At 39.9% G+C, this 22,774-nt stretch overlaps 2 protein-coding genes, 1 long non-coding RNA gene and 1 other non-coding gene across 5 annotated transcripts; all 4 read right to left on the bottom strand.

Moving 5' to 3' along the window:
• Positions 1-2,917: 2,917 nt before the first annotated feature.
• On the bottom strand, positions 2,918-5,502 carry lto1 (LTO1 maturation factor of ABCE1). 2 transcript variants are annotated; one of them, XM_046349598.1, is made up of 5 exons: positions 5,290-5,502; positions 5,070-5,175; positions 4,147-4,217; positions 3,910-4,027; positions 2,918-3,652 (listed from the first exon to the last, which is right to left on the bottom strand). In XM_046349598.1, the coding sequence occupies exons 1-5, from the start codon at positions 5,340-5,342 to the stop codon at positions 3,635-3,637; spliced, it is 366 nt and encodes a 121-aa protein (XP_046205554.1). In that variant the 5' UTR covers positions 5,343-5,502; the 3' UTR covers positions 2,918-3,634. The 2 variants fall into 2 exon arrangements, with proteins under 2 accessions (XP_046205554.1, XP_046205553.1); XM_046349597.1 differs by having other exon boundaries at positions 2,918-3,680; positions 5,290-5,496.
• Positions 5,503-9,034: 3,532 nt separating this feature from the next.
• On the bottom strand, positions 9,035-10,920 carry LOC124035079. Its single transcript, XR_006838679.1, has 2 exons — positions 10,675-10,920; positions 9,035-10,444 (listed from the first exon to the last, which is right to left on the bottom strand). It is a non-coding gene; the product is annotated as an uncharacterized LOC124035079 (long non-coding RNA).
• A 383-nt stretch (positions 10,921-11,303) lies between these two features.
• Positions 11,304-11,376, bottom strand: trnaf-gaa. The gene has a single exon. It is a non-coding gene; the product is annotated as a tRNA-Phe (tRNA).
• Positions 11,377-12,386: 1,010 nt separating this feature from the next.
• Positions 12,387-15,730, bottom strand: ciao2b (cytosolic iron-sulfur assembly component 2B). Its single transcript, XM_046349595.1, has 5 exons — positions 15,490-15,730; positions 15,263-15,342; positions 15,006-15,131; positions 14,826-14,871; positions 12,387-13,127 (listed from the first exon to the last, which is right to left on the bottom strand). Exons 1-5 carry the CDS (start codon positions 15,614-15,616, stop codon positions 13,021-13,023), a joined length of 486 nt encoding a protein of 161 aa, XP_046205551.1. The 5' UTR covers positions 15,617-15,730; the 3' UTR covers positions 12,387-13,020.
• Positions 15,731-22,774: the final 7,044 nt, after the last annotated feature.

Raw genomic sequence — 22,774 nt, 5'->3', positions numbered from 1 at the left:
CAAGGAATTCCTTTGATCAGGATTTCTGTAATGAAAAAGGTGTGAAATCCTAATCCTTTCCCACAGCCCTCCAATCGTGAGCTGGACAAACAGTGGATAAAGGGTTTCAGCACATAAGACAATGCGGCACCAAATCCCTGCTGGCACATAGACATCTCTCTCTCTCTCTCTCTCTGAACATCATGCCACAAAATGCATCTTATAGCATTTGTAAACTAAAGGATTAATACAACTGCAGCCATAATGCTCACTATTTAATTAACAAGCACCAAAACAACTATCCTGAAATGCCTAATCTAACTCTGGGTTATAACTGTTTTACTAATGATTTATTAACCCTAGCCTTAACACTAGCCCTAGTTTTAACCTGTTGTTGATTATATTGTAAACTTTTTACATCCATATCTGACCAATCAGATCAGCTCTTTTGCCAACTGGCTTGTTCTGGAGGTCCCGCAGGTACCCATCAGGCCACCTTGAAATTAGACTTGCTTGTCTCCACTGGACAGCTTAGATTGACTTTAAGGGAGGTGATATGTGAGAGTTGTGATTGTTTTGATTAATCTTATAATATTTATTGTATTGATATTATTTATTGTATGTTCATGTTTTGTATTTATTAAGGATCCCCATTAGCTGCTACTTTTCCTGGAGTCCAGCAACATTAAGGCAGTTATATACAATAACACTTTTCACATGTTCACTGGGCTCCCTTGCAAATGAGACCCTGGTCTCATTGATGACCCCACCTTATATAAATACAAGTAATTGACGGATAGCCAGGGCCACACTCAGACATAATTTGCAAGCGACGCATTTGTGTTCAGTGAGTCTGCCGACCACAGGCAGTAGGGAAGACTAGGAATGTTATCTTGATAAGTGTGTGAATTGGACCATTTTCATATCAAAATGTAATGAGGACTTTTGGGTGTCAGGGAAAATGTATGGAGTAAAAAGTACATTATTATCATCATTAGGAATGTAGTGAAATAAAAGTTAAAGTTAACAAAAATATAAATAGTAAAGATACCCCCAGAAAACTACTTAAGTAGTTTTCTGGGGGTATTTTTACTTAAGTGTAAAAGCAACTGATTGTTGGGTACTGTAGGTCACAATAAAATGTCAAAGGCTTTCAGATGGGCCAGAGTAAAGACAAAATGGTACCCACTGGTCTAAGGCCCTGGGCATTTGTGAATGAAGTCTTGAGTATTTCACATACACCTGTGGGCATCTGAGGTTCGCATTAATACGGTGTCCTCAACCTCTGACATTTTAGCACTTGCGGTTTCAGAGGAAGGATCAACATTGCTCCCCAAGTGCCATCAAAGGGTACAGGGATGGACTCGTCAGGACATGCTACCTCAGTGTGGTATCCTTTCAACATTTTTACCCATGGCTGTAGCTGTGATGCAGAGCAGCTTGTGACATCATGCATCAAGGTCTTTTAAAAAGTTATGAATTCACCTGACTTCCACCGTGATACCTATCAACATTAAAATATTAAACAAAGTAGCTGATTCTGGGTGCCAAGATTAATTGTAACTGAATGTTCAAAAAAACAAAAGCATGAAAATATATACTGGCATTCTTCAGACATACTGCATAATGGGCTAGACAGCTGTTAAAACTGAGCTCAGATAGCCATCTGCCTCCAGGACTGGAATGGGGGGGGGGGGGGGTGCATATGAGGCACCAAGGCAGGGGAACACTACGCCACAATTTAGTTTGGGGCTTTTTCCCCTCGAAGTGCCTGGCGGTTGCATTTGTCACGTCTTCTTTTCATGTCACCACTCGCCACCTGCTCCAGAAATTCCAGAACATTCTCTAAACCCTCCAGTGCCCCCATATCCCTCTCTGCCTCCTCCCTTTCCTTGGCCCCATCCACTCTGCTTGCCCAACACAAGGAATCAAAGAAACAGTGCAGCTACAACTTTCATTCACTGGCATACCCCCTCTCTCCCTCTGTTCTTTTTGCATTGGACTCAAACACACACAAGTAACTACGAATCAGGTCAGACCGCACAAAGATGTGCAGTGCACAGGCAGTTCCTTCTTCCCTCCAGCTCATTTGGGATTTATCTGTCCCGCTCAGAAGGTGCCTCGGGGCAGTGTTCACCTGCTGCTGCACAGTGCATCAACCAGCTGCCACTGGCCCCCACCTCCCCATCTGGTTTTGTCTATCTGAATTTATCCGTACAGCGAATAGAAAGGCTGGACCACGAACAAAAACAAGCGCTCCGCAGCCCCTGCCATCGCTGGTGCCCCTTGATACCATTGTTACAGATAGAGGCCAATCCCACACATGACTCAGGAGAAGGGGCTGAACATTAACTGATTGCTGACCACCAGTGAAATGAGGCTGAAAGGCCCAGTGGTGGAATTTCATGGGGATGGAGTCGGTTAAACAAAACCAACAGACAGAGACTTTGTGTCTCTGGCAGGTGAATCCATCCTCCTGTCATACTGTAGTCGCTCTGGATAAGAGTGTCTGCTAAATGACTTAAATGTAATGTAAATGTATATAAAGTCATTTTACAAAACAAAAAAAGTGACTTAGAAACACATACCACCTCAGTTGTATTGCATAGTAAATTGTGGTTGATCACTTATTTCATATAATGTTGAGTTTAATTCATGCCTGTAAACTAATACACCATAGCCGACAGAGGAGATCCATCTCCATACTCTTCCACATGATCTCAGCCTGAGGAGCTCACTAAAACATGGGTGTGATATTTTTCATTGACCACAAGGTGGGGATGTTGAAGTTTATGGCTATCCATAGGACCTCCTACTACTTGATCATTTCAACCACTGAAATGATGCATCTCCTTGTGACCATTTATGTTTTAGCAAGTGTGAATAGAAAAGGAAACACATGTATTGGAATATGCTAACATACATACTTCACAAGTACTTGAAATAAATAGCTTTTTATTATTAGTATTGCACATCAACCAGTAGTTTGAGCAATCACTCATTCTCAACCAGGTCACTCAAAATTGACCTACACTATTAGAAAAAGTGTTCATTTGGGTTCTGTATAGAACCTTTAGGGGTATATACAAAGCAAGCGATAGACTCCTTATTGGTTCCATTTGGAACCTTTTTTTTCTTCAAAGTGTAGATTTAAAAAAAAGAAAATCACTCATTTATCTAGAATCATTAGAATTACAAAATAATATGATGCAACTCAGCTCTCTCTTACCACCCAGACAAAGCAGTAAACATCAAGGACTATAGAACACCAGTTAGGCCTATGTAGCACTTCCTGTTAACTTTGTGTTCTCAGTAAGCACTCCATATTTCGAAACTAGACTGATGCCCCACCAATTGATATCCTAACCCTTGTCTTTCGAAAACACCAATTCTTCATAATACCAACTGATAGCATACTTTATGCTCCACCATTAAAAGTCAGTTAACTACACTACAGACCAATTCAGGACCTCCTGTTTACATAAGGGCAGGCCCACCTGCAGGTTCCTCCTCCTCAACTCTCCTATCTTGTCTTCAAAGCCACAATGCTTCACAGGAAAGGTTGCATTCAAGGAACCCCCTTCAGATCCTCAAGCCGTGGGCTTTAGAGTTGCCAGTTCCCTTCAGAAGGATATTCCTCCAGACCCTCCAGACTTCACATAATCACTGAAGTCTGTTGGCACATTTAACAGAGAGCAGACCTAAAGGTGAAAGAAATTAAGAGGAGCTAAAGACCAGTACCTAGTTTTTCAGTAGACATTAGTTTAGACGTCAAAATAAGAGCATGAAAAACACTGCTGGCCAGTGGCCAGTTTAGGTCATGGATAATCTAAAGGTCATGAACCTTTACAATGAAAAACGTTTCTGAGTGAACCATGTTTGTTTCCAAGAGCTTATTCACACAATTGACTTGTGGTTTGAGTGAGATACCTGTCTAAACTTGGCCCGAACCTTCTCCATGTCTTCCTGGAGATGTTCATATTGAGGTTCTTCATGGGGGAACTTCTGAATCAACCCAAGTAGAGATTCCAAAACTTTCAGCCTTTTTCTGAAACATAAAAATAGACAAACTGAAGACCATATTATTTGCATGAAAGTCAACAGGAACAAGTGACCGATGAGTAGATGAGCTATAGGCATTTTATTACTGCAGATGAGAGGTCAAACCTGGCTTTCACGTCTGTGTTGTTTTGAAGAAGGCATTTCCAAGTGATTCCAAATCCATAATAGAAGGAAACCTATAAAAATAGGTTAGTGGAGTTTAGAAAGTTATCTGTAGTTGGGGAGAAATTAGTAGTAAAACACAAAATCACACTTATTTAACAAAGCTTTTTTCACAAACCAGTAAGCCTATACATGTAATGTGCGTGTAACAAAACCATGTATGACTTTAGTGAGTAACAAATCAGCTGCGGTAACAACACTGGCTTTCCATGCCTGCCCTGGGGGTTTTGACTAGCTATTAAAAAGTGCTTAGTCAGCTTCCCGAGTGGTGCAGTGGTCTAAAGCATATTTGTTTGTTTCTAAGAGCTTATTCACACAATTGACTTGTGGTTTGAATGAGATAGTCCTACCTGTCTAAACTTGTCCCGAACCTTCTCCATGTCTTCCACATTTTTGCGTATCAAGTTCAAATCATCTTAAGTGATTTTGTTGAGCTTCACAATCCATTTTAGATACTTTTGGAAGATTTGAACATGATATGCGAAAAATAACTCAAGTCACATGACGAATGGGATTTGTGACAAATGCTAAAACGTTAGCACGTGGAAACAGTAACGTTAACAGCGAAACTAAACCAACGCATACCCTGCTTAATACAGGGTAAGGAAACTAATATGTCATTTTGAAATTTGCGTAAACTATCCTCTTAATAGCTAGTTTTCACTAGATGGTTTACAGCTTGTCAGAATTAACTTTTTGTAGCATGTTAGAACTTACGCAGTAGGTTAGGATAATTAATGTAGCATGTTAGGATAATTCGGTTAAGGTTAGGAAAATCATTAGGTTTTGCTCAAATGCAACAACAAAAAATATCAACTTTTGACGTCAATGTAGGCATGACCCTGGATAAGTGATGCTCAACTTGCCTCCATTGAAAGCTTGGCACCATGTGATGCCCCATGTTTCCGACCATCAATCGTTCCTTGTCGCGTGCCTTCACCGAACCCCTCACGGTACCCCTCTACATGGAACCTGAAATCATATAAAACTCATACGGTAATCACGAAACATTGCTACAACTCTAGCTAACTATAAACAAACAAGCGGCATGCTAAATAAGCTAGAGCAAGGCAGTATTTAGCCTACCTGTCGTCCGCCATGAGAATACAGTCAAATAAATCTTCACTTTTGTGGGCCATTTTCGAAGATTATTAAAAGAGTATCGCCTAATACAAATATTACTTGGCTATATAGCCTAGCCAACAGCTCTCGCTTCCGCAAACATCAGTTTGTGGCAACAGCATTGCTTTGGAAAGCCCAACAGTTAGTTCGCGCATCACTGCCATCTACTGTGTTGGAGTTTGTTCTCCTTCGATTAGGTATAACGGCGGTTGGCATCCAATGTTAATGGTGCATTATCGTTACCAGCTGGACGGGGTATTAAATAAAATACGAAACATATATTCCGGAAAAGGGGTAAAACGATATCATACAAAATATCTAAAAATAAAAAAACATCATACTTCTTCAATCACAGTCCACTACAAAATACATCCCTACACAGGCTCAGGGGCCTGTGATAAGGCTACGTTCACCGACAGGAACGTTCAGCGGCATTCACAATGATTCCGACTTCTCTGCTTGTGCTGTACAGTTTAAGATCATTGCAATAAATAATACAAAGTCCACCTTTTAACATGCATTTCACTATCTCTCAGTTGATAAAAAAAAACTTCACTGGTATTGGTGGCTCTACTACCATTGCTTCTTCCACGCCACTCGTTCCTTCCCATTTTCTCACCGCCTCCAGATAGGTGATACGCTGGACACTCCATGACTGTATAGTTCCCTTAAGGAAAAGCACCTTTAGTAAATCCGCTTTCTCTGTGAGAGCTTCCCATGTCTGGAATACACTCGACCACATATCACACTTTCACAAAATGCATGAAGACATGGCTAAAGGTCAATCATATTTGTGAACATAATCCCTAGCTGTGTATTGCCGCTTTCCATGTTGTCTGTAGCTTGTGAGGTGTGGAAACACTTTATTGCTTTTATGAATTTGGTCTTGCTGATTTTTGTGCTATGTTGCTTTGTCTTGCTTGTCTTATGTTGCTCTGCGTGTGCTCACTGCTCAATGATAGTCTATATTGTAATTGTTTTTAATAACTTGCCCAGGGACTGCTATTGAAACGTTGATTCATGTGCACTGTCCCTGTAAAAAATCAAATAAACTCAATTCTCCTTCAACAGGGCACTCCAAGAATTCAGGTGCATGTACACATCGACAGGTGCAGCATTTTCCTTCATCTAGCATACAATATTCTTTCCTTCTGCCTGCACTTGACACATGACCAAATATTTTTACATGTATGACACGGAAGGGTCTTGTGCACAAAAGCTCTTACAGGGTACCTCATGAAACCTAATTTTGTATGAGAAGGGAGAGACTCAGTAGCATGGATGAAGTGAACTTATTTTCTCCGTCCACCATACAAGTCAATCGACTTGCACAAACCCCTCCATCAATGTATTCAGTTATACCCTCTGCCTTTAGTTTGCACCACCACAGAAATAACCCCCTTGAAAGGCACCCTGCTACGAAAATCCATGCAGGAAACATTCCACTCCGATATCTTTTTGAGTCTTAACACACGTTTCTTCTGCTCCACAGACACACAAAACATCTAAATGAGACCACTTCTTGTGACTCTCCCCGACTCCACACTTTCTTCCAACACATTCCAGATTTTCCTGGAAATGTTAAATGGATTTCCCAAGTAGCATTCATCCAAAACCCTGACTCCGACCAAAAACGAGTCTAGTGGTTTCCTATTTTCCAACATAGATTTACTTCTTTTGTTTCCCTTTTTCTTCACCACTCAGCACCCTCCCCAGTGCAAGTAGTGGTGTAAAGTACTAAGTTAAAATACTTTAAAGGATTACTTAAATAGTGTTTTGGGGTATCTGTACTTTACTATTTATATTTTTGTCAACTTTTACTTCACTACATTCCTAAAGAAAATGTACTTTTTACTCCATTCACTTTCCCTGACACCCAAAAGTACTCGTTACATTTTGAATGCTTAGCAGGACAGGAAAATGGTCCAATTCACACACTTATCAAGAGAACATCCCTGGTCATCCCTACTGCCTATGATCTCACAGACTCATTAAACACAAATTCTTCATTTGTAAATTATGTCTGAGTGTTGGTGTGCTATCCATCAATAATTTTTTTTTTTTTAAATTGTGCCATCTGGCTTGCTTAATATAAGGAATTTGAAATGATTTATACTTTTTATTACTTAAAAAGGTCATAATGACGAGTGAATGGCTATTATTTAATCCAGTAGCCTATAATTCACTTTAACTTTTCAAGACCTCAAATTACACAGGGCTATAAATCAAATGGAATATACATATTTAAACAAAACATAATACATTACGATCAATGTTTTGACTTCGATAACTTAAGGCCTAATTCTCTTATAAATCCTTGGTCGTGGCATGGCCAACCAGTCACCTAGGATTTTGTTGTTCCCAGGATTGGCTATGGGAAAAGGGTTATAATTGTACTGATAAGCTTCAATTGACACAAGGTATGTTGAACAGTATAAAAAGCATTTCTGGAAAGCTTTTGTAAGAGAGGAGGCACAACAGTAAATAACAGTATCATCAGCATAAAAATGAAGTTGCACATTTTGGACATTTTTGTATAAATTATTTATATAAATAGTGAATAAGAGAGGACCAAGTACAGAGCCTTGGGGCACACCATTACAGACAGACAATTTAACAGAGATGAGCCCATCAAATTGAGTAAACTGAGTTCTATCAGACAGATAGTTAGCAAACCATGTAACTGCATGCTCCGAAAGACCTACACTCGATAATCTCTGCCTTAGTATAGCATGATCAACTGTATCAAAAGCCTTAGAGAGATCAATAAAAAGTGAGACACAGTGCTGTTTTTTGTCAATGGCTGATATGATTTAAAACCTTCATGGCTGCTGTAATTGTGCTATGCTTCTTCCTGAAGCCCGATTGGTACATTGATAAAATAGAGTTAGTAAATAAAAACGATTTTAGCTGTTCACTTACAAGGGTTTCAAGTATTTTCACCAGGGGTGACAGCTTTGAGATTTGCCTATAATTATTTAAAACATTTGGATCTCCCCCTTTTAAAAGTGGTAGGACAAATGCTGATTTCCAGATCTTTGGAATTTCATTACATTCCAGGGTTAGATTGAACAGTGGTTCAGCTATGAAATCAGCTGCCAGATTTAAAAAGCAGGGATCCAAAAGATCAGGACCTGCAGGTTTTCTCTGATCTAAGGATTTCAGGGCTTTATGTACCACCTGCACTGAGAATGGCAGAAAGCTAAAAGTTTGACCAGCTCTCACTGGTTCATCCACACAGGGTTGTACAGAGACAGAGGACACTGAATCAAACAGCCTACCAGATTAAACAATGTGCTCATTGAAACAATTCAGCATTTCAGTTTTGTCATATATAGCAACAGAGTCCTTCAAAACACATGACGGTAATTCATTAACATTACTGTTACTAGACATAGACTTAATAGCCTTCCAGAACCTTCTAGGGTCATTCAGGTTATCAGTGGTAACAGACATAAAATATTCAGACTTGGCCTTCCTGAGAAGAAAAGAACACTTGTTTCGTAACTGCCTATAAATAAGCCAATCAGCATCAGAACATGATTTCCTTGCTTTAGCCCAGGCTAGATTACAGTTGTGAATAATACAAGACAGCTCAGAAGAAAACCATGGATTATCCCGCCCTTTAACCCTGAACCTGTGGAATGGGGCATGTTTGTTTACTATTTGGGAAAAACCATAATGAAAGAATTTCCAGGCTGTTTCCACATCAGGGATAAGCTCAATCGTGCTCCAGTTTTAAATAAAACAAATCATGAAAGAAAGCCTGCTCATTAAAACACTTCAAATTTCTCTTACGAATAAAACATGGGTTTGTCTTTGGGACCTTAGTATTTCTAACAGCAACAACAGCACAATGGTCACTTAAATCATTACAAAAAACACCAACCACAGAATATTTATGTGGAACATTTGTCAATATCAAATCAATCAGGGTAGATTTTTTTGGGCATTTAAGATTTGGGCGAGTTAATCAACTGGGTAAGATTCATAGAATTACAAAACATTTTTAAATCATCAGACACCGGCTTTAACCAACACCAGTTGAGAAGAAAATGCATCACCGAGAGCAGAGGGGGTTCTATAACAGCCAATCACAGTTATAGAGAAGCCCTTTGAAACCTCAATATTCAAACTGTTTACAAATAGTTTCAGACTTTGCCACACTTACAGGGAATTTTGTTTTTACATATATAGCCACACCCCCACCTTTCTTAACTCGATCAGTGCGATAAACATTGTAACCCATAATACAAATATCATTATCAAAAACAGAAAACACAATTACATCAGCATCAGTTGATTTAGCCCAAATCCTAACCCCATCAATTTTTGACAACAGGCTGTGTACATTTAAATGAAAAATACCAAAACCAGATCTTGATTTAAATCAGAGGGCGTTTGGAGACATTGCATATCAGGGCCAGGCTTAGGTTGCACGTTACCTGATATCAACAAAAGAATAATAACTAGGCACATCTGTTTAATAACCTTGCACGGCTTCTCTTTTTTAAGAGACCTACTGCAAGCAAAATCTACAAGTGAGTTTCTAGACAATTCAAAGCAGTCATTTAAAACCATTAGACTTTGGTAATCCATGGGTTTCATTAATGTCATTCAGACTGTTTTGAAGTTGATAGAACTGGTTATGATAGCTGAGGTTCATAGCTAGGTTCTGAACTAATATGTATACCAAATGTTTTATGGACCATACACAGATCGGCTACATAACTAGCTACACATCCATAGGCATTACAGGTATTTTTCCATGGGCATTACAGGTCTTTTTCCATAGGCATTACAGGTCTTTTTCCATAGGCATTACAGGTCTTTTTCCATAGGCATTACAGGTCTTTTTCCATAGGCATTACAGGTCTTTTTCCATAGGCATTACAGGTCTTTTTTTAAATCCTCCACTGCACAATAAACAAGAACATAGCTAGCTACGTTGTTTCATCTATCTCCATTGCATGGCAAATATCAGCAAGGCAAGCATACAAAATTGTACATTCAATTTGCAGTAAATGCTTTAGCTAGCTAGATTCTTTACATCAGAAGGTATTGACAATTACATGTTTCACAAGACGACAGCCTGGTTTGCTGGTTGTTTCAGGAGGCCCTAAAACAGAAAAGAACCTGAATTACAATTTCATACTCGTGTCTCAACACCCATAAAATTAGCCAGCTAGCTGGCAAATGTTAGCTAGGCAGCAAGCTTGTTAAATTGTGAATTTCGTAAATGTAACTTTATGATAAAACAATTATGCATAATCTTTGTCTACATTAACTGACATATTCCTGTCAACTGTACATTTGTGCATGATTCGTTATTACGCTATAACCACTTACATGTGCTTCCATCATAGCATTTTTGTCAGCCATCTTTGCTGAAGAAAGTCTCCAGCCTTGGGTCGCATGGAGTCAAATTCGTCATGGGAACCAATCGATATGATTTGTCATAGCCCAGCGGTCGCCGCTAGCGATTTGAATAAAGTTGAAAAAAACGTTGATCTTTTTCACCGCCTCCCACGCCACCATCGCACCGCCCAAAGGTCCCCCGCCCTCTCCGCCTCTCACCGCTTTCCTTCCATTGAAAATGAATGGGAAGCGGTGTTTCACCGCGCAGCACCGTGTGCTAGTGAACACCGGGCAGCTCCTTCTCCACTCACGCGTCATCAGGCAAATTACGTTTATACAGTGTTGGATCCCAAAATAAATGTGTAAAGTCATAAAAACAAATTAAGTCATTTGTGCAAGACAAATTTGAATTAGTAACATCATACGTTTTGCGAAATCTTAACACATTGTACATTTTGCTAATTCGTTACATTTAGGAAATTCGTAACATATCATACGAAAGGGATGATAGACATCAACAAATAATACATACAATATGAAACGTAAAATATACTAAACAGGTTCTCAATGTGAAAACTCTCCGTTCTCTGGTCTAAATTAGAACACTCAAAAATAACGTCTGCCGAAACCCGGGATCGAACCAGGGACATTTAGATCTTCAGTCTAACGCTCTCCCAACTGAGCTATTTCGGCTACTAAATAAAGTAGTCCCACAAGAATTAGTCATACTTTTCTAAGGTTTGCGGTTGGCTGCCCGGTATATTCATCTGGCTTCAGGATAATCAATATGTTCTACTCATCTTTCTCTAACAGGGAGTGATAAATGCCCCCACATGGATGGAATAATCACTCACACGTTATTTTCAAACTGCCAGAAAGACAATGCTTCCACCGGTTAGTGTTCTGACAAACTCACACGTACTTTTAGTTAGAATTTTTGTTAAAATTAGGCTAACCTTTTACTGGCTACGGGTACAATAAGGAGCCTCAGTTGATCTGGAGACTTCTTGCTAACAGACACAGGCTCTCAATGTGTAATGGAAGTTCTAGAACTGCTCAGATAAAATTACCTATTATTTTATCCATTGTCCATGAGAGTGTGGTAGTGAGCACATCAAATTTGCACTTCTGCATGACGCAATATTAATGTGGTCTAACGCAACCATTTATTAGTCACAGTTTATGTATTATAATAACTTATAGTATTGCTTATAAACATTTTAATACATTCTTTGTAAACAAAGCTCTTGTTTCATTTTGTCTAATCATAACTGTATAGGTATTGCATAAAGGCTTTTTTTAAACATATTTTTAAGTCGTGTTGTTTCCCCCTGCTGAAATACCGACATGTAAAAAACATAGCAGAGGATGGTTTCGATCCATCGACCTCTGGGTTATGGGCCCAGCACGCTTCCGCTGCGCCACTCTGCTATCTATATGGCTAGGAGGAAAGGTAGCATTTGATCCTGTGAGACCAGCTTATTGCGTGTGTACGCAATGCTCTTAGGAGCTCCCTAAAGAGAATTCGAAAATAATACTTATTCCACTCCCATAGTCAAATAAATTTAGACAAATCTAATGACAAAATTAATATCATTACACTAACATTAATTTTCTATCTAAAATGTTTTTGTTTATCAAGTCATTTAATTTATTTACAACCACACTACAAATAAGTGAGAAAAAACACAACAAATCAAATGCTATTTCACAGATTGTATACTATTTTATTTTAGACAAATATGAATCAAGGCATCTGATGGAAATCCAATGGCACAAGTATTATACTATATATAATTTCTCCCCAAGACATATGTTATAAACTAAGGCCTTTCTTATTCAGTGTCCTCAGTCTTTGGGCTTTCATGTCATTGTGTACGTTGAGATTGCTTCATTTATAAGAGACATATGCACTTTATTTGTTCTCTTCCCAAATACCATGAATATTTAGGTATACTTTCAATGACATAAGATATAACCCTGTATTTTATTGCTTTGCTGTCATTGAAAATAAGAATATGTTCTCAACTGACTTGCCTGGTTAAATAAAGGTCAAATTAAATTTACTTGTATAATAAAGGATACAATGCTTCTCTATAATACTGTTAAACTGAAGATGTCAGGAATATATTGAAGACATACAAAACACACAGTATAGTTATTTCTGCCTATAGCAGAAATACATTGGAATTCTGTTAGATTAAAATAATACAATGGCAGCATACGTGATACATTTGCCATTTACTCAACATAATCTGAACAACCAGTCCAGTTAGCATGTAAGGAGAGAAACATTAAGTCTAGTCCTATCATTTTCAATTGATCCATCAGGAGGGATCAGCCTGTCCTTGCATTGGATATCAGACACTGGTTGACCACCTCCAGAAGCTGGGAGTTCTCGAGTGCAGCGGCCACTCTCTCTTTGTCTGCCAGCTGTTTGTTGACTGGAACAAAAGCAAAAACAAAGGGTTTAGTTAGGGGCAATTCCACAGAAACTGGATGATACTGACACTCAGATACTCCACTTTAAGATATACACTACTGTTCAAATGTTTGGGGTCACTTAGCAATGCCCTTGTTTTCAATGAAAACATACATGAAATTAGTTGCAAAATGAATAGGAAATATAGTTAAGACGTTGACATGGTTATAAATAATGATTTTTAATTATTTGCTTTCGTCAAAGAATCCTCCATTTACATCAATTACAGCCTTGCAGACCTTTGGCATTATAGTTGTCAATTTGTTGAAGTAATCTGAAAATATTTCACTCCATGCTTCCTGAAACACGTCCCACAAATTGGATTGGCTTGATGGGCACTTCTTACATACCATACGGTCAAGCTGCTCCCACAACAGCTTGCACAACAGGGTTGAGATCTGGTGACTGTGCTGACCACTCCATTATAGACATAATACCAGCTGACTGCTTCTTCACTAAATAGTTCTTGCAGTTTGGAGCTGTGCTTTGGGTCATTGTCCTGTTGTAGGAGGAAATTGGCTCCAATTAAGCGCCGTCCACAGGGTATGGAATGGCGTTGCAAAATGTACCCTGTACCAATCTCCCACTTTACAATTAGCCTTTTAAAATGATAAACTTGGATTAGTTAACACAACGTGCCATTGGAAAACAGGAGTGATGGTTGCTGATAATGGGCCTCTGTACACCTACATAGATTTTCCATTAAAAAAAAACAGCAATTTTTAGCCCTCCCGATTGGTCTAAGGCACTGCATTGTAGTGCTTAGCTGTGCCACTAGAGATTCTGGGTTCGAGTCCAGGCTCGGTTGCAGCCGGCCATGACCGGGAGACCCATGAGGCGGCACACAACTGGCCCAGCGTCGGTCGCCAGGCGTACAGTGTTTCCTCCGACACATTGGTGGGGCTGGTTTCCGGGTTATGTGGGCACTGTGTCAAGAAGCAGTGCGGCGGGGTTGTGTTTCAGAGGACGCAGAGCTCTAGACCTCCACCTCTCCAGAGTCCGTACGGGAGTTGCAGCGATGAGACAAGACTAACTACCAATTGGATACCACGAAATTGGGGATAAATGGGCAAAATAAATCAATAATAATAAATCAGCCCTTTGCAGCTACAATAGTAATTTACAACATTAACAATATCTACTGTATTTCTGATTATTTTAATGTTATTTAAAAGGACAAAAAAAACAAGGACATTTCTAAGTCACCCCAAACTTTTGAACGGTAGTGTATGTAAAACAAAATCCAATAATTGCAAAGTTAAACAACCCATACAACTCTACATACAAGGACTACTTTGAACAATTTCCACAAAAACACATTTACTTCCGTAAAAGAATGACAGCAAAAAAGCACAAACTGTCATTCTGTTAACAAAATTTGCTTCTGCACTGTTGTTCTAGTAAATTTGTTTTTGTAAACATTTGTGGAAATTGTTAAAAGTAGTCCTTGTGCATAGAGTTGCATGATTTGCTTAACTTTGTAGTCATTGGATTTTGTTTAATATACATTTTAAGGTGAAAATTCAGTCTCAGTATCACTGTTGTTGTGGAATTGATGTTAAGGGCTTCTCAAAAAGGGCAGTCTACAACAGTCGTCTTGAAGGTGTGATTGTTGGTCTCAGCCTCAATGTTGAGTTACTTCAGAGGCATGTCACTTTACCTGCATCTTCTGAGGCATGCGTCCCAGGAGTGATGTGCACATCAATCTGCAGAGATATGATTAGGCATAGATGGACATGACCCACCATGTTAATCTTAAATGTCCAGACAATTAAATCATATTAAAGCTTGTTTTCCTCTCACAGCTCACCAGGAAGCAGACTTCATTTATTTCACCCACCTTAAACCTTTCTGGCAGGGACCGCAGCAGTTTGACTTTGATGGACAGGCCTATGAGAGTTGCCATGCTGCAGTGGGGTATAGTGGGGGTGAACTCCACACCCACTGTGTTCTCTTGGTCATCTACCTATAAAGAAAAATAAAGTTGATGGTTTTATTAGGCTAAGTATGGACTATCTGCTGTCCTTAGTAGCTACACAAGTGTGTCTGTGTCGAACATCTAACTGGGGAAAAAGTTGTGAAAGAAGTTTAACTCACGCGCACTCGCACTTGTTCCACGACATTCAACTCCTCGAGGGACAGTGGGTGTTCAGGATCATTAATGGATCTGATGAGATGTAGCACGGGTTAAGGTGAAATCTGATAACACAATGTTGAGAAATGAGCTTTCTTATTAAAGAATTAAGCATAATATGCTAAGTTAATTAGTATGACATTGAAAGCTCAAGGGATGTATCCTTAAACTAGCTACACAGAAAGGATATCAAATATTTCTCTGTCGTCGATGGGATCAGCAACATCTTCGTCCTCGTCATTTGCGGTCTGAAGTCTCTCGCCTGTTCGTTGAAAAATCAAGGGATTCGCGTTCTCTAAACGGCCCCCCCCTGACATTTGTGATGTTGAAATTAAAGAAATACGTATATTTGTTTGTGCTATCGTTTTTTTACTCTGAACCACGGGCTGAACAATCCACTTCCGGAAACTGTAGACGTCAAAATGTACGCAGGCGCAGCCCAGCGATTTAGTGTCATGTTGGATTTCCAGATGTATCCGGCAGGTGGCAGCATACTCATCTTAAATTCTGAAATGTGACTGAACTACAATGTTAATATACAATTGAACTACAATGTTAATATATAATGGCAATGCTACACAGAAGCATGAAAATAATAATCCATGTACAAAATATTGTTTATGCAAAAATGTTTAATAAATAAAACAGCAATTCATTTAGCCCTCTTACACATGTGAATTGTGAATCCAAGGCAAAACAGCATTTTACCAGACTCAAATGATAAGCTCTAGCTAATATCTTTAGTAGCAGTATAAGTAACATCTGATGACTCAGAATACATCTGCAATGCACCATTTCAAAGTCAAGCCTAATCCATAAATGTAAAATTAATCACCTGTGTCTGTGAGGGTTGCACATTTTGGGGAATATCCAGGTGGAAACTTCCCGTTGGAATTAACGGAAATCCATATTAATACCATTTAAATGTAGATGTTTTTTGCATTGGATATATTTACAATATCATATGGAGACAGAAACATAAACCTTTTGCCTTATAAGTAGACATAATTGCAAATGATTAAATCCTTCCAATAGAAAAAAAAACAATTTAGTTACGAATTGAACTTTATTTAAATGAGTTGACTCTTCAAATGGGAGAGTCACCAATTTTTCAACCCTTGTATTGGTCAGCCTGTTGCGTGCTTTGGTGTGAGTGTTCCCAAACAAGGACCAATTGCACTTTGAGGCAGCTGATGTTGGTGGGATTTGGAGGATGATGGAGGCAACAGGGAAATTGCCTCAGATCCACAAAGTCCCTTACACCAGGTGGCTGATGAGATATGTTGGCACAGCTGCCATATTGCAGCTCCATCTTAAAGATATGATTGGAAGTGTACTTCGCCAGACTGCCAAGAACCTCTCCCTCATCCAGGCCAAGGTGGCGAGACATGGTAGTGATGATCCATAGGGCTTGTTGATCTCTGCACCAGACAGGATGCTCTTGCCAGCATACTTGGGGTCCAACATGTATGCTGTGGCGTGTATGGGCTTCAGGGAGAAGTCTTCATGCTTTTTGATATATTTCAAAACTGCAGTTTCCAGAGTTTCCAGTGTCTGAACATTAGACAGGATGGCATTGTCTCCTTCAATCCGCGCAATGGCTACTGCTATAGGTTTCAGGAGTTTCAGGCTGCTTACCACTCTCTCCCAAAATACATAATCCAGACTGTGACATGGCCATTTCTTGGAAAGACTCCTAGGCTACTATTTACTAGTTAACAAAAATAATGTATGTCATATCAAATATATTCACCCAACCCAGTATTGTAATCAAAACTTACCAGAAAGCATGTAGTCCTTAGCTCAGACAGTGTAGTAGTGTGGGCTCAATAGCATTCCATTAGTGTGCAAGATCTTGAGAAGCCGCTGTAGATGTGATGGAAGAGTGCACTGTACATGCAGAGGGTTGCAATTCCATTGAATTATGGATAGTTTAACCAAAATATGCCACAAGACATTGAATTGCCTTATGTGTATCGCATAAAAAAGGCTCACTGTTTGTTATAAGCTAACTTTTTTGATGAATTTAAGCAAAATTCTCCAAATTCCAGGGTTTAACTTCCCATGGAAAATTTCCAGAACAATTCCGGAAATGTATCAGAAAGTTTCCGACGCTTTGCAAACCTTGTGTCTGTTGGAACGGTTTATAGTCCAGTTTATACTGTACTTTCACTGTGTACACTACCAGTCAAAAGTTTTAGAACACCTACTCATTCCAGGGTTTTTCTTTATTTTTTTGTCTTTTCTACATTGTAGAATAATAGTTAAGACATCAAAACTATGAAATAACACATATGGAATCATGTAGAACCAAAAAGTGTAAAACAAATCAAAATATATTTTATATTTGATTTGAGATTCTTCAGCATGGCTACCACAGCATTCTGCATCGATATGTTATCCCATCTGGTTTGCACTTAGTGGGACTATCATTTGTTTTTCAACAGGACAATGATCCAACACACCTCCAGGCTGTGTAAGGGCTATTTGACCAAGAAGGAGAGTGATTGAGTGCTGCATCAGATGACCTGGCCTCCACAATCCCGACCTCAACCAAATTGAGATGGTTTGGGATGAGTTGGACAGCAGAGTGAAGAAAATGGGATGAGTTGGACTGCAGAGTGAAGGAAAGGCAGCCAACAAGTGCTCAACATATGTGGGAACTCCTCTAAGACTGTTGGAAAAGCATTCCAGGTGAAGCTGGTTGAGAGAATGCAAAGAGTGTGCAAAGCTGTCATCAAGGCAAGGGGTGGCTATTTGAAGAATCTCAAATATAAAATCGATTTTGATTTGTTTAACACTTTTTTGGTTGCTACATGATTACATGTGTTATTTCATAGTTCTGATGTCTTCACTATTATTCTACAATGTAGAAAATAGTAAAAAAATAAAAATAAAGAATAACCCTTGAATGAGTAGGTGTTCTAAAACATTTGAATGGTAGTGTATGTTTATAGTACCAATAGCAACTGACAAAGTCAATGTTGTTATGTCCAGATTTGGAGTGATACATGACATAAATGACTGTCTTGGGTGATTCCTTTTACTGTGCCAAATAATCTAAATAGTTGAAAGACATTAGCTCTTAGAAATACTGGAAACGCACTATTGAAATACCCCAAACCCATTTGTTGAGTGTCACCAACGCAAACAATAACATTGAAAACCACTACTGAAAAACCTTGGTAATATATCACTAAGGACTTCCTTTAATCTGAATACAAACAATCCTTCTCTCTGTCTATCTTGTCAACAGCTGTTGAAAAAATACCTGGTTTGCTCACTCCAGTACACAATGAGCCTCCATTGTACCCTAAAGCCTGTCTCAACCTGAAATACCTGTTTAGATGGAGCCTGATAGCACACCTTCCTAATTCCATTTGCATGCGCCCAGCTTGGCTGTAAGGAGGCAGCGGTATCTTGTTGAACTTTATTCAACCCCTATAAATTATCAGAGTGTATCCTAATCCAACAAAAAATGTTCACTTGAACTACAAGAACTGTGACTGTGCATGTATTTCAGTATCAAAGCTTGTAAAGTAAAAATACAGTGTGCCAACTTAAATTTTTAAACTAGTCCTCACCCTCGTTTAAAAAAAAAAGTTACTCATTCATCAGCACAGTCAGAGGGATAGTTCAGTGGGGCAGTTAGCTGAACAACCCACATTCAGTGTCAACAATAACAATTAAGGTAAAGACAGGCAGGAGTCTTGGGTGTGGTTAGCTTGCTACAGGCTAAGTGCTGGGCTGCTAGCCATTCCTCCAGGGACACTTATCAGCATGCTATCCTTGCCCTAGTCTTTACCTATCCAGGCAATACTATGCACAAGTAACTTTTCACCTTACGCAAAGAAAGAGGAGTCAGGAGACTGTCAAAAAGGTGAGCGAGCATGGGTGTGCCATCTCTCTACAGGTGATGAAGCACACGGAAGGAAACACAGACAGACAGGGTAAGGATATATTTTAGCACCTACCAGCATAAAATCCTTTTAGCCCTGGAATGTGGAGTCAGGTAGCATGTGTGAGGGATTTGTTTTCATCCCAATGACCCCACCCTTTCAGAAGGTAATGAGATTTTCAACAGTTTCTGCATGACACTCCACAGTGACATCACAACAGCTTTGAGAACTGGTTGAGAGTGCCTTGGGCCTCACACAGTTTGCTGAAACCCCCGTGAGCCTGGAGCCCTGCAATTGAGACAGCATGGGTCCTGTCTGGGTGCAGTGTTGCAGGGGTGCCATTTCATCTCAATACTTAAGAGTGTAGAGAGGAGGGGTAGAGACACAGACACCCTCATGCCTGAAGCCGGGAAGCTTAATGTAGCTCTCCTGAAGACGGGAGGTCCCATCACCAGACATTCCAGGAAAACAAAAACCCAGGCACAACACAGGACAGGTCTTGTCTATCCCCAGCCCTGGCTGTTGCTCTAGACAAATCTGAACATGCTGTAAAGCTTGGGGCTGGTTAATCCGGGAAAGATAAGGATGGCTGGCTATTTAGAAACATGATTCCATAACCTAATCAGATTGTGGAGGTTATGCATGCATAAACATTTTATAGAGTTTACTTCCATCATCATGAAGTGATTTGAGAGACTAGTCAAGGATCATATCACCTCCACCCTACCCGACACCCTAGACCCACTCCAATTCGCTTACCGCCCCAATAGGTCCACAGACGATGCAATCACAATCACAATACACACTGCCCTAACCCATCTGGACAAGTGGAATACCCATTTAAGAATGCTGTTCATCGATTACAGCTCAGTATTTAACACCATATTACCCTCCAAACTCGTCATTAAGCTCGAGACCCTGGGTCTTGACCCCGCCCTGTGCAACTGGGTCCTGGACTTTCTGACGGGCCGCCCCAAGTGGTGAGGGTAGGAAACAACATCTCCCCCCGCTGATCCTCAACACTGGGGCCCCACAAGGGTGCATTCTCAGCCCTCTCCTGTACTCCCTGTTCACCCACGACTGCGTGGCTATGTACGCCTCCAACTCAATCATCAAGTTTGCAGATGACACTACAGTGGTAGGCTTGATTACCAAAACGAAGAGACGGCCTACAGGGAGGAGGTGAGGACCCTTGGAGCGTGGTGTCAGGAAAATAACCTCACACTGAACGTCAACAAAACAAAGGAGATGATCGTGAACTTCAGGAAACACCAGAGGGAGCATCCCCCTATCCACATCAACAGGACAGTAGTGGAGAAGGTGGAAAGTTAAGTTCCTCGCCGTACACATCACGGACAAACTGAAATGGTCCACCCACACAGACAGCGTTGTGAAGACGGCGCAGCAGCGCCTCTTCAACCTCAGTAGGTTGAAGAAATTTGGCTTGGCACCAAAAATACAAACTTTTACAGATGCACAATCGAGAGCATCCTGTCGGGCTGTATCACCGCCTGGTTCGGCAACTGCGCCGCCCACAACCGTAAGGCTCGCCAGAGGGTAGTGAGGTCTGCACAACGCATCACCAGGGGCAAACAACCTGCCCTCCAGGACACCTACACCCCCCGATGTCACAGGAAGGCCAAAAAGATCATCAAGGACAACAACCACCCGAGCCATTGCCTGTTCACCCCGCTATCATCCAGAAGGTGAGGTCAGTACAGGTGCATCAAAGCTGGGACCGAGAGGCTGAAAAACAGCTTCTATCTCAAGGCCATCAGACTGCTAAACAGCCTTCACTAACATTGAGTGGCTGCTGTCAACATACTGACTCAAATCTCTAGCCACTTTAATAATAAAAAATGTAATGTAATAAATGTATCACGAGTCACTTTAAACAATGCCACTTTATTTAATGTTTACATACCCTACATTACTCATCTCATATGTATATACTGTACACTATACCATCTACTGCATCTTGCCTATGCCGTTCGGCCATCTCTCATCCATATATTTATATGTACATATTCTTATTAATTCCTTTACAATTGTGTGTATAAGATAGTTCTTGTGAGATTGTTAGATTACTTGTTTGATATTACTGTACGGTCGGAACTAGAAGCACAACCATTTCGCTACACTCGCATTAGCATCTGCTAACCATTTGTAAGTGACCAATAAAATTGGATTTAATTTGATTTGAAAAACCTCACTCCGCATGGATGGGCTTTTAAGGGCCTATGGTGTCGAGAGGAAGTCACTTACTGGACAATGGAGGGATATTGGCTGATCACAGCATTTAAATTGATGTCCACTGACTACTTTAGGTCAATGGGTGAGATCATTAGGAATGTACAGTATACAATTACCAGAGTACTGCACATAGGCCTACACTGAAAAAGTGTCATATCTCCAAAGAGCATTTCCCTTCAATCTTGATCCCTTGATCTTTGTGGGAGGGATTTAATAAGGATCTTGTCATGCTAGATCTTTGATGTGAATGAGCACAGAGACGAATGAGTGTGCTGGCTGCTACTGTGGAGACTAAATACAGGAAGAGTAGGTGTAATACAGAACCACTATTGTTAAGTGACTGTCCCACTGGATGTCATAAGGTGAATGCACCAATTTGTAAGTCGCTCTGGATAAGAGCGTCTGCTAAATGACTTAAATGTAAATGTAATGTAAATGTAGAACCAGGTCGCTTCTTTGAACATATAACTTACCCCTCCCCCACCGCCTCACCTTATTAACTGCTGTCGCCCAACAGGCTCTATCAGCCCTCTTTCAAAAACCACAAAACACAAAAACAACATATAGAATTCATGATCAACTCACTATAGCTAGTTTGCTCTCTAGTTGGTAAAACTTGGCAGATGCGGATAACAAATGCTTAAAACTTTGTTGTATTAAGCCTAAGTGCCAAACATATCCCATTAATAAGCAAATGCTTTAATCAGGAGATGTACAAGTCTTTGCTAATTACAATGCTTTAAAAATGATTTCCTGAACGTTTTGTGTAGGTTTCAGCCTCTATCATTTCAATAGGGACAGTAAGATCGAAACCATTTACATTCTTTACACATTGGTAAATAAATGACAGACTGCCCCTATAACCAACCAGCCTTGACAGAACCCTTCATGAGAAATCAGCTAGACTTGTTGAAACCATTGCACATCTGCGGAAAAACCCTGTTCCATTCCTTCAAAATTATAATCTTTGATTCTTTAAACTCATATGTAGAATAAGGGAGACAACGTTCTTATGGAAAACCTGAAACAGTAAACTTTTTTAAACGAATAATTCAAGCTTCTTACAATTGTCATTCATGATTTTATACTCCCAAGGATTTTAAACAAAGTTACTATGTGACTTTTGCTTCAGTACTTCTTTAACCATTAGGCAATGTCTCTATCAGGATAGAATTCCCCAGAGATTTCCTGTTAACAATATGACCACATTAACAAGTCAGGGCACAGTCAGTCTCCCAGCCATACAGAGTAAAATAAACCAATGAGATCCTGAATGTCAGACTGTGTAACGGGATGGCAGTCTAAATGCAAAACTAATACATA

This window comes from Oncorhynchus gorbuscha, linkage group LG05 (assembly GCF_021184085.1).
Source record: "Oncorhynchus gorbuscha isolate QuinsamMale2020 ecotype Even-year linkage group LG05, OgorEven_v1.0, whole genome shotgun sequence".
Lineage (NCBI taxonomy): Eukaryota > Metazoa > Chordata > Actinopteri > Salmoniformes > Salmonidae > Oncorhynchus > Oncorhynchus gorbuscha.
The sequence above is the reverse complement of the archived record's forward strand: the minus strand, read 5'-3'. Positions and strand labels throughout refer to the sequence as shown.

Coding starts and splice junctions, on each gene's coding strand:
- lto1 (XM_046349597.1), bottom strand. CDS start 5,342: ATGGCCCACAAAAGTGAAGATTTATTTGACTGTATTCTCATGGCGGAC. Junction 4,218..5,069: donor GTGCCAAGCTTTCAATGGAG/GCAAGTTGAGCA, acceptor CTATTTTTATAG/GTTTCCTTCTATTATGGATT. Junction 4,028..4,146: donor AACACAGACGTGAAAGCCAG/GTTTGACCTCTC, acceptor TTTATGTTTCAG/AAAAAGGCTGAAAGTTTTGG.
- ciao2b (XM_046349595.1), bottom strand. CDS start 15,616: ATGTCAGGGGGGGGCCGTTTAGAGAACGCGAATCCCTTGATTTTTCAA. Junction 15,132..15,262: donor TGGAACAAGTGCGAGTGCGC/GTGAGTTAAACT, acceptor TTTTCTTTATAG/GTAGATGACCAAGAGAACAC. Junction 13,128..14,825: donor GCATGCCTCAGAAGATGCAG/GTAAAGTGACAT, acceptor CTTTTGTTCCAG/TCAACAAACAGCTGGCAGAC.